Here is a 12,500-nt window from a genome sequence, read left to right on the forward strand (position 1 = left end):
TTGTGTGAGAGTCTCACTTTTCCTGTAATAGACACTTGTTTGGAAACACTGTTTGACACAAGGACCTTTTTATGTCTCATTTCCTCAGGGCACTGTGTGTGCGTGTATTTCACTGTCTACCCACTCTATTGATGTCTCAATAACCTTTAGTCAATGCTACACTAAATATCCTTTGAGTGTGCCGGCCTTGTCTTCTTTTTACCTAAGGGCATTTAGGATCTTGCAAACTTGAGAAGACGCACTAATAAAAATGAGGAAGGTTTCCAATATAGAACAGAGAAGCAGTTTTTAAGCTGTGTACAATGTGTTGTTTGTTCCATGCAGAAAGTGCACAGCAGGTGAAGAGCATGTTAGTAAGAAATATGATTTATATATATCCGTGTGTGTTATAGGTCCAGTTATTGGAGAGTTTGTGAGCCAGTTCATGCCTTTGCTGCACTCCTGCCTCCAACCAGAGCGAGACCAGGAGATGAGGATGAGCATTTTTACCATGCTAGCTAAGTTGCTGCTGGACAGAGGCAACACGTTGGATTCCAAAGGGTTAGATCTCCCACACACACGCGCACACACACACCCACACACACACACACACACACAGAGAGTCAGGGAAACAACCTTTAAAAGACACTTAAAGGGGTTGGATATGTTTCATGTTAAACAATGCCAAAGTGTCAAATCATAAGGTTAATGCATTTTGACGCAGTTTTGGATACCAGTCTGTTTGTGTGGTTTTGGTGGCTACATTGTGACGTGACCGCAAGGTGAACATACATTGCATCCGGAAAGTATTCGCAGAGCTTCATTTTTTTCCACATTTTGTTATGTTACAGTACTATTCTATGATGGAATACATATTTTCAAATCACGTCTGCATAATTATTCACAGCCTTTGCTCAATACTTTGTTTAAGCACTTTTGCAGCAATTACAGCCTCAAGCCTTCTTGAATATGATGCCACAAGCTTGGTACACTTATCTTTGGGCAGTTTCGCACATTCCTCTTTGCAGCACCTCTCAGGTTGGATGGGAAGCATTGGTTTTCATCCAGGATGTCTCTGTACATTACTGCATTACTAGCCTCCCAGTTCCTGACGCTTTAAAACCTCCCCACAGCATGATGCTGCCACACTCAGTAAACGTTTGGGAACTGAGGAGACACATTTTTTAAGCTTCTCAGGTGGAATTCTTTCCCATTCTTGCTTGATGTACAGCTTAAGTTGTTCAACAGTCCGGGGGTCTCCGTTGTGGTGTTTTAGGCTTCATAATGCGCCACACATTTTCAATGGGAGACAGGTCTGGACTACAGGCAGGCCAGTCTAGTACCCGCACTCTTTTACTATGAAGCCACGTTGATGTAACACGTGGCTTGGCATTGTCTTGCTGAAATAAGCAGAGGCGTCCATGGTAACGTTGCTTGGATGGCAACATATGTTGCTCCAAAACCTCTATGTACCTTTCAGCATTAATGGTGCCTTCACAGATGTGTAAGTTACCCATGTCTTGGGCACTAATACACCCCCATACCATCACAGATGCTGGCTTTTCAACTTTGCGCCTATAACAATCCGGATGGTTCTTTTCCTCTTTGGTCCGGAGGACACGACGTCCACAGTTTCCAAAAACAATTTGAAATGTGGACTCGTCAGACCACAGAACACTTTTCCACTTTGTATCAGTCCATCTTAGATGAGCTCAGACCCAGCGAAGCCGACGGCGTTTCTGGGTGTTGTTGATAAACGGTTTTCGCCTTGCATAGGAGAGTTTTAACTTGCACTTACAGATGGAGCGACCAACTGTAGTTACTGACAGTGGGTTTCTGAAGTGTTCCTGAGCCCATGTGGTGATATCCTTTACACACTGATGTCGCTTGTTGATGCAGTACAGGTCACGGGCTTAGCTGCTTACGTGCAGTGATTTCTCCAGATTCTCTGAACCTTTTGATGATATTACGGACCGTAGATGGTGAAATCCCTAAATTCCTTGTAATAGCTGGTTGAGAAAGGTTTTTCTTAAACTGTTCAACAATTTGCTCACGCATTTGTTGACAAAGTGGTGACCCTCGCCCCATCCTTGTTTGTGAATGACTGAGCATTTCATGGAATCTACTTTTATACCCAATCATGGCACCCACCTGTTCCCAATTTGCCTGTTCACCTGTGGGATGTTCCAAATAAGTGTTTGATGAGCATTCCTCAACTTTATCAGTATTTATTGCCACCTTTCCCAACTTCTTTGTCACGTGTTGCTTGCATCAAATTCTAAAGTTAATGATTATTTGCAAAAAAAAAAAAAATGTTTTAACAGTTTGAACATCAAATATGTTGTCTTTGTAGCATACTCAACTGAATATGGGTTGAAAATGTTTTGTAAATCATTGTATTCCGTTTATATTTACATCTAACACAATTTCCCAACTCATATGGAAACGGGGTTTGTACTATGTACAGCTATTTGTTATTCTGTCACAAGTTTTTGAAGCGTTGCCCTCCCGCTGTCGTTTCAGGTTGTTTCCCCAACTCATTGTGATTAGCACACCCTGTATTTTTAGACTTCACCTCACATCAAACTGCAAATGAACACTCCGCCCACTTGGCACCAGAATTAGAAAGGTAGAAAGACACACAAATACAGCAACAGTGTGTTTCCATTCGGTCACATTGGCTTCTTTCGGATGTTAAAACACAGTTTGAGTTCAAATCTTATCACTTCGTGTAGGAGGACACTCGCTATCGGACTCTCCCCCTGCAGTCATTTAGTAATGCCTGATGAAGGAGGTAGGATGTGATGGGTTTGTCTTGACACCCCACTAGGGGCTTCTGTTTATGGGTTTGTCCCTTCTGGGTCTACCTTTCAGCCCTCCAGGGTCCCACCGAACCCCTCAGCTGTGCGGCCTTTATCCTGGGCTCACGACACTAATCTGAGAGAATGCTCGAGGCCATTGCAAGGGTTCCAGCCATCGCAGCAACAGCTGCTGCTGTCAATCCCAAAGACAAACTGCGCTTATGGAGTTGTCTTGGAGACATGTCAGTAACTCTTAAGGCTGTGGCCAAAAGCTCTGTTAAGATTTGTGGGACTTTCCACTGCTTAAGATGAAGGACAGATAGCATCCCTTCTAAGAGACACAAAGTTGTATGGACCTGTCATGGATCATGACGTTTTACTGACAAAAATAGCATTTTCCTGACAGCGATTCAAACAGTAGGACTTTTCACATGCGAACTCACAATAATTAACAGAAATAAGCAGGAAAACTAAATTTTGTTTGCAAAAAATGAAGCAATAATATGAATAAATTAAATAATTTATTGTAAAAATATATATATATTTACATATTTTCTTTTAAATTTTTGTATTATTCATTACTTTGCATGCATGTCTGTTAATAACAAAGTAAATATGTTCAATATAAGTCAACTCCAAATATTCATAAAATCATTAATTTACCATAAAAAACACATTACTAAATATATTTTAATTTTACAGATATAGTTTGCATGCATGTCTGTTCAGAATAATATGAAATGTTTCCTTTTTTATTTTATTAAAAATTGTAAAAAAATATATATATAATCTTACACACTACATTTTTCTGTATTCTTAGTCTGCATGAATGTCTGCTTATAATAAAGAAATGTAAATAATAGTTTAGACAAAATTAATTTAATTATGTGTTTATTCATTACTATGGAATTTCAAACTGAATTATTATCAACATTCCTTATTTATATTATTTTATATGTTATAACTACTTTGCATGCATGTCTGTTTTCCTATGAAAAAAAACATAATCTTAAATATTTTGAATGTAAAGTTTGCATGTATATCTGTTAATAACAATATAACATGTCCTTCTTAAATCAAAATGTATCACAATAATTGATTTTGTCTTTATGAAAATGCTCAAATATATTCTCATTTTGCATAACATTTTTCTGTATTCTTAGTTTGCAAGAATGTCTGCTTATAACAAAATACACATTTATTTAAAAAAAAAAATAGTTTAGACAAAATTCCATGATTTAACAATATTTCTTATTGATTCCCATGAAGTGTCCAATTTCCATCCATCCATCCATTTTCTACCGCTTATTCCCTTTGGGGTCGCGGGGGGCGCTGGAGCCTATCTCAGCTACAATCGGGCGGAAGGCGGGGTACACCCTGGACAAGTCGCCACCTCATCACAGGGCCAACACAGATAGACAGACAACATTCACACTCACATTCACACACTAGGGCCAATTTAGTGTTGCCAATCAACTTATCCCCAGGTGCATGTCTTTGGAGGTGGGAGGAAGCCGGAGTACCCGGAGGGAACCCACGCAGTCACGGTGAGAACATGCAAACTCCACACAGAAAGATCCCGAGGCCGGGATTGAACTCACGACTACTCAGGACCTTCGTATTGTGAGGCAGACGCACTAACCCCTCTCCCACCGTGCTGCCCAGTGTCCAATTTAATTATCAAAATTCCTTATGTACATTATGTTGGATGTCATAATTACTTTGCATGCATGTCTTCTTATAACAAAATGTAAATGTTCATTATTAGTAAAAAAAAAAATATTTGTATAATCATCCATCCATCCATCCATTTTCTACCGCTTATGCCCTTTGGGGTTGCGGGGGCGCTGGAGCCTATCTCAGCTACAAATTCGGGCGGAAGGCGGGGTAAACCCTGGACAAGTCGCCACCTCATCGCAGGGCCAACACAATCATTAATTTCCTATTTCAAAATGTGTTGCAAAAATATATATTTTAATCTTACAGACATCATATTTTTTTAATGTACAGTTTGCATGCAAATCTGTTCATACCATTATAAAGTGTTCTTTGTGAATCACATTTTACCAAAATGAATTTTGTATTTTAGAAAATACTGAAAAATATTCTACACATATGTTTTCAGTAGCCTGGATTTTTGCTTTATAACAAGATTACATTTCATAAAAAAATTAAAATATTAAAAATAGTTTACACAAAGTTCCACAAATTCACATTATTTATTATTCATTCCCACTAGGAGTGTCCAACTGAATTATTACCAACATTATTATAAATGTTTAACCTTTAGTGATTATGCAATCACTGACCACAATATTAGGCACATCTATAAAATGGGGTCCAAATTAGAGCAACTTTTAATATGATTATATTACTCTACAATAAACTGTAACCAGCCCTTTTATTTTGGCAAGAAGTAGATCTCTGTCACAAATTCCTAATTGTTTGTTAAATATTTTCTCAACTACCAATTTTTCAACACTTCATACCGTTGCTGTAAAGTCGTATCCATACTTAATTTAACAATAATTCACACACATGTACTCTATATTTGTTCCCTGTGAGTTTTAACTCATCACAGCAACATGATAGTTTTAACCGTATTATCTTTTGACATATTCAATCTTCTAAATAAATCCTTTAAATGGAGCTACAAGATACGTACATATCCTCCCATGCACAATTTCAGACCAGTACTGTACCCACTTTGTCAGAAGTCAATAATAGTCTTGAAATAATCTCTGTAATCTTAGTTCTCCATCCAAAATTACATAATGATAACTCTGCTGCAAAACAAGCAAAAAAAGGGAAATCCACACTCACACACTGTTTGATGTATATCTGTGGCTTTTGTGACTTGAATAAGCCATTAAATCATAAGTAGAAGGTGCAAAATAAAAAGTATATGCTGCTCTTAAAAAATGGCCCTGAAACATCCAAAGCTAAGTAAAGGCTTTGACCTATGAAAGTGTATAACGTAATGATGCTTATAAATGTTGTTTTTAGATTTGTTCATTCCTTACTCTGTCAGATTAAGACAGGAAATTCAACAGTGTGTAAAATCAGGCTGCATTTATGGCACACAGTCTCCCTCTAGTGGGAGTGAAGTGCCACAGTATTGCAAAGCAAGACCCTACTTCTCAGCACTGACTGAAAGTAGAGGACTTTGGGAAGTGTGTGAGTGGATGTTTAAACACCTGAACCAGCTTCGGTGAAATGGGAAAAGTAAAATTATGGAGGATATACTGATCTCCTCTTCTCTAGCAAATGTTTAAAAAAAAGTAAAATAAAATGGTTGTTGGCATGTTTGATTGATTGAGACTTGTATTAGTAGGTTGCACAGTGAAGTACATATTCCGTACAATTGACCACTAAATGGTAACACCCGAATAAGTTTTTCAACTTGTTTAAGTCGGGGTCCACTTAAATTGATTCATGATACAGATACTGTATATACTATCAGATATATACTATCATCATAATACAGTCATCACACAAGATAATCACATTGAATTATTTACATTATTTACAATCCAGGGTGTGGAGGGAGTGGGGGGGTTAGGTTTGGTTGTTATCATCAGTCATCAACAATTGAGAACAGAGAAATGGATACTGGAACAGTGTAGGTCTGACTTGGTAGGATATGGACAGCAAGTAGTGGGCATAGAGAGAGAGAGAGAGAGATCAGAAGGCATAAGAAAAAGTATCTGCATTTGATTGTTTACATTTGATTATTAACAATCCGGGGAGGGTGTTAGTTGGGTTGTAGCTGCCTGGAGGTGAACTTTTATTGCGGTTTTGAAGGAGGATAGAGATGCCCTTTCTTTTATACCTGTTGGGAGCGCATTCCACATTGATGTGGCATAGAAAGAGAATGAGTTAAGACCTTTGTTAGTTCGGAATCTGGGTTTAACGTGGTTAGTGGAGCTCCCCCTGGTGTTGTGGTTCTGGCGGTCATTTACGTTAAGGAAGTAGTTTGACATGTACTTCGGTATCAGGGAGGTGTAGCGGATTTTATAGACTAGGCTCAGTGCAAGTTGTTTTACTCTGTCCTCCACCCTGAGCCAGCCCTCTTTGGAGAAGTGGGTAGGAGTGAGGTGGGATCTGGGGTGGAGGTCTAGAAGTAATCTGACTAGCTTGTCCTGGGATGTTTGGAGTTTAGATTTGAGGGTTTTGGAGGTGCTAGGGTACCAGGAGGTACATGCGTAATCGAAAAAGGGTTGAACGAGAGTTCCCGCCAGAATCCTCATGGTGCTTTTGTTGACCAGAGAGGAGATTCTATAGAGAAATCTCGTTCGTTGGTTGACCTTTTTGATTACCTTGGTTGCCATTTTATCACAGAAAAGATTAGCCTCTAGAATGGAACCTAGGTAGGTGACCTCATCTTTCCTGGTGATAACAATGTCACCCACTTTTATAGTGAGGCAGCTGCATTCCCAGTCACCTTCTGACTAGAAAATTACCTAAATTAATAAGCAATTCCCCCAACATCATTTTTTTCTAGGCAGGGAAGTTTCCAAAATGTATATGTAATATAATGTATCTTTTTAACTGCAATACTGATGTAGATGAAATGAGAAAGTGGAAAGTTAAACTGAGCTGTCTTTGACCAAAAGGTCATTTATTAACAAGTATATTGCACAACACAGCAGTAAGAGAAACAATGTTGTAATAGCAGTGAGAGGCAAACTGGTCAGTTTATTGTAAACTACCACGCATGCATGAGTTTCACGCCATGTGAGCGGCGCTAATAAAAATGTATCAGGAGGTTGTCTACAGCCACAGTTATTAATGCTAATATGAGACCCCCGTGGTTATTTACTTCTGTCGACCCTGCACCTGGCGACTACAGGTTTGATTGAGTACAGACGTTGATTGGAGCATTTTCTTCCAGGCTTTTCAGGGACGAGTCTCAAAAGTTCCTGGTTGACATCCTGCTTCCTAACCTGGTGTGGCGCGCTGGCCGCTGTGCCACAGCCCAACGGACCGCAGCCCTAAGCTGTCTGCTGGCGCTCCTGCACGGAGGCTCCATCCCACCACAACAGGTGCAAACACACACGCACACACTGTATCTGCAATCTCTTTTTGCCATAAGCAAAGTGCTCTGCACGTTGATCTCCCTGCATATTAAAAAACTTTTATTTTAAAAGATACATTTAAACTGGAGGTGTCCCGATCCAATATTAAAATGGGATATTGGTCTGATATCAGCAAAACAGCAAGTATCGAATGATATCGGCTTGCATCCAAAATCTCCGATAAAAGCGCAGTCCTGCAGTGTGTTTACTTGCACAAAGTTGGACAGCCAGTCAACATCTAAATGTACGCCAATAAGCACACAAGTTCTATCTTTTCTTGTGTTTTAATGAAGTAATTTACATAAGGTAAACGTAGTAGGCTTTATTATAGACTACAAGGAGCAAGCAGCTAGACTACATCTAAGCACACAATAGCACACAAGCTGGACATATGTAATAAGTGTCCTTAATTGAACAATATTGCACATTTGTCAATATATAGAAGTAAAGTAGAACCTCGATTTAAGAAGTAATTTGGTTCTTGAACATGGTTCGTAAATACAAAAGTTTGTATAGTGTTCCCCATAGGAAACAATGTACCGTATTTTTCGGACTATAAGTCACACTTAAAATCCTTTTATTTTTTCAAAAATCGTCATTGCGCTTTAGGATCTGGTGCGCCGTGTGTATGAATTTTTTCTGGTTATGCAGACCTTGAACCAATTTTGTATGGTACATGGTGCAATGATAAGTGTGGCCTGTAGATGGCAGTCACGCATAATATACGTGTGGACTGCAGGTTGAATGAAGCCTTTTCAATAAATGACTCTAGCAAGCACTGGTAAGACCAAAACTTTGATATTTCATTGAGAATATAGAACATTACACATTGCGCTCAAAAATCTGTCGGAATGTTTAGTACAACTTCCGTAAACTACGAAGCACAACGCTTGATGGATTGTTGGAGCATTACGTTACCGTAGTCAGACGTGCTGTGCTTCAACTTACGGGTATTATTATATACCCCAAAATGGCCCCCGTTAGAAGACATGTTATCTGCCGTTAAGTTTCAACCTATTATGTAAAACCAACTTTTCGTACCTATTTGTTCCTGCTGATGTGTAATTGGGTTCTGCAAACTTTTCGCAAATTTGCGTGCGGCTGCCATTGTAGCCCGGGCCGCAGTCCATAAGCTCCTTCTTTTTATCTATCCTCTTGTTGTGGGGCATTCATACTCTGCTGTTGCCATTTCTAATACAAAGTAGTGTTTAGTTCTAACTTAATCTGTCAGTAGACTCGCTGTGGAAGCACTAAAAACTACCGGTATAACGAAAATGACAGGGAGAAGACGCTATCAAAGTGGAGCCACGTGAATAAGAGCCGCCCACCAAACGGCGCATCCTGAAGAGAAGTTCAGACAACGGCTTGACATCACATCACGGTCTGTAAAACATGATCTTTGCGAAATGCTGACCAAAGAACCATAATTACATTTTATGTAGACCACAGCGAAGTGTTTTAAATGTAGAGAAAAAAAATCATAATATGAACTTTTAAATGCGCCTTATAATCCAGTGTGTCTTGTGTATGAAAATTGACTTGAATAGACCCGTTCATCGGCAGTGCTCCTTATAATCCGTGCAATTATAAATCCATATTTTAGTTTGTAGATTTTCAGCACAGTATAAAGTGATATACAGCACTGTACACTACTGTTCAAAAGTTTGGGGTCACCCAAACAATTTTGTGGAATAGCCTTCATTTCTAAGAACAAGAATAGACTGTCGAGTTTCAAATGAAAGTTCTCTTTTTCTGGCCATTTTGACCGTTTAATTGACCCCACAAATGTGATGCTCCAGAAACTCAATCTGCTCAAAGGAAGGTCAGTTTTGTAGCTTCTGTAACAAGCTAAACTGTTTTCAGATGTGTGAACATGATTGCACAAGGGTTTTCTAATCATCAATTAGCCTTCTGAGCCAATGAGCAAACACATTGTACCATTAGAACACTGGAGTGATAGTTGCTGGAAATGGGCCTCTATATACCTATGTAGATATTGCACCAAAAACCAGACATTTGCAGCTAGAATATTCATTTACCACATTAGCAATGTAGAGTGTATTTCTTTTAAGTTAAGACTAGTTTAAAGTTTTCTTCATTGAAAAGTACAGTGCTTTTCCTTAAAAAATAAGGACATTTCAATGTAACCCCAAACTTTTGAACGGCAGTGTATATTAAACCATATTACAAGGGGGCGATGGATCAACTATCTATGTAATAAAAAAAAGTCAAAACAGCAACAACAAGCTGCTTTATGCTCTGCTCTGCTTTGCTCTGCTAGTCACTATGGTGCCCTCTCACAAACAAAATCCTTAATTTCAACAACCATATTGCTACAATAACAAACAACTAACACATAGCTCGGTTGGTAGAGAGGTCGTGCCAGCAACTTGAGGGTTCCAGGTTCGATTCCCGCTTCCGCCATCCTAGTCACTGCCGTTGTGTCCTTGGGCAAGACACTTTACCCACCTGCTCCCAGTGCCACCCACACTGGTTTAAATGTAACTTATATATTGGGTTTCACTATGTAAAGCGCCACAAGTCACTAGAGAAAAGCGCTATATAAATTAACTTCACTTCACAAAAAGTAAAATGCACACACAACAGCAGAGAAACTGACAGAGGGAGGGAAAAGGAACGGGGAGGGGGAGAAGGCAGCTGTACGTTTTCTGCGTGTTTGTGCTGTGGAAGAGCAAGGGGCCGCTCTGCTAAGAGCGAAGAGATACTGTCTTCTCTGCTATGATATAATTCTGTTGTGGTATATTTTCCTAGAAAAGACTGGCTTCATCACAACTATAACTTGATGTGGTTACTTACTGTGCTGTGGTCATGCTTGTGAGTGCCATGAATGTACTCCTGGCAAATAGTCTTTTTTTTAAGCTTCACAGCAATTAGCTCCTTCTTTCCATGCTCGTCAGTTGAGTTTTTGGCACTCTTATTGAGTTAGCAAAATGGACAAAACGTTTTCAAAAGGTGAAAAAACTAAGAAAAGGCACACATGCTGGAGTATCTAGACGTGACTCCTGCACAGCAAGTGATGTGGAGGGCTCCGCCTCCCCAACAAAGGTCCGCCCTGCTTTCATGCCTGCAGGTTCGTAAATCGAAAAGTTTTTATATAGAGGGGTTTTGTAAGTCGAGGTTCCACTGTATCAAATAATTATAGTCGTATATTACTTACAGACAAAGTCTCCAAGGTATTATATTACAAAGTATCCAGTAACAAACAGGTCCGCATTATTCAATTTACAGCGTCATGAGATTTTTTTAATGAAATATTGTGACCAATTTGTGTTGCCAAAAAATTAATCAATACTCCACTTCGCAAGCATTATTATGTCACATGGTATTTTTTCAGACTTACTGTTTTCTGAGTAATTTCACTTGATAAAGCCTTGTCGAACATTGCACACTACAAAATAATACTAGTATGTAGTATGTTCTATGATTTGTGCTGATATCATATCAAAATAATATCGGTATCGGCCAATACTCAAGGCTCCAATACTGGAATTATATCGGAAGTGAAAAACTATCCAGACGCCCTTAATTTAAACTACATCGAACACTAAAAAAAGAGGATGTTGCGTGTCCCTACTCGCTACAATTTGACTGTACTATGAAATATTAGGGCTGCAACTAACAGCTAATTTCATAATCGATTAATCTGTCGATTATTACTATGATTGATCGATTAATAATCGGATAAAAGAGACAAATTACATTTCTATCCTTTCCAGTATTTTATTGAAAAAAAACAGCATACTGGCACCATACTGGCACCATACTTATTTTGATTATTGTTTCTCAGCTGTTTGTAAATGTTGCAGTTTATAAATAAAGGTTTATAAAACAATTAAAAAAGTAGCCTCTGCACATGCGCATAGCATAGATCCAACGAATCGATGACTAAATTAATCGGCAACTATTTTTTTTAATCGATTAGTTGTTGCAGCCCAATGAAATATCATCATTTAAATCATTCAGAAAGGTTATATTTTGTGCATATTTGTGTTACTCCTTATCCTTTCTATATAAAAGGAATATTTTATTGAAATACAAAAAGTTACAATTCAGTCTTGTTACCTAAATTATTTTTGGGTATTACCGGTATTTGTTTTTAGTTTTTTTAAATAATATTTTTACTGTAATATACTTTGTGTCAACATGCTTTTAGCATAAATACAATGTGTATTTGCACATTTTATGCTGACAACTCTCTTGTTACTTTCAGTGTTGTTCCTCTGCTCAGGAACCTTGTATAGAAATTGATTTAAGTTGCTACATTTTGAGTAGTTCAATATGTGTATTATCAGTTTTGGAGTTCAGTTGAAAATTGTTTTAGTTTATTAAGCCAATGGCCATTCTTTACCTTGCCTCCGTCACCAGAGTGCCTGCTCATGTGGGATTCCATTGGTTTTTCTTTGATGTACGACTAGTGCCTTAAGATAAGGTCTGTTATAAATAATGACTTAAAGATCCGTGATCCAATGAGCTGCCATCTTTACGTCCTGATCTGAAGGAGTAGGGGCAGCAGGTGTGCATGGAGGGATGAGGCATACGGGTTCACATTCCTTTTGTCCTTCAGGGACAATGGTCCCACTGTTCCGCTGTTCTTGTTCTGTCTTTGCACCTGCCCAATGTT

General features: G+C 38.7%; 1 protein-coding gene across 1 annotated transcript in view; it reads left to right on the plus strand.

Moving 5' to 3' along the window:
• LOC133642498 (dynein axonemal assembly factor 5-like) overlaps positions 1-12,500 on the plus strand; it is a 56,527-nt gene that overhangs the window by 31,308 nt on the left and 12,719 nt on the right. Inside the window, exons 9-10 of the mRNA XM_062036720.1 lie at positions 393-540; positions 7,675-7,825. Of these exons, the coding sequence (XP_061892704.1) occupies positions 393-540; positions 7,675-7,825 (299 nt within the window). The remainder of the gene's footprint in view (positions 1-392; positions 541-7,674; positions 7,826-12,500) is intronic.

This window comes from Entelurus aequoreus, linkage group LG25, assembly GCF_033978785.1.
Source record: "Entelurus aequoreus isolate RoL-2023_Sb linkage group LG25, RoL_Eaeq_v1.1, whole genome shotgun sequence".
NCBI classification, from domain to species: domain Eukaryota; kingdom Metazoa; phylum Chordata; class Actinopteri; order Syngnathiformes; family Syngnathidae; genus Entelurus; species Entelurus aequoreus.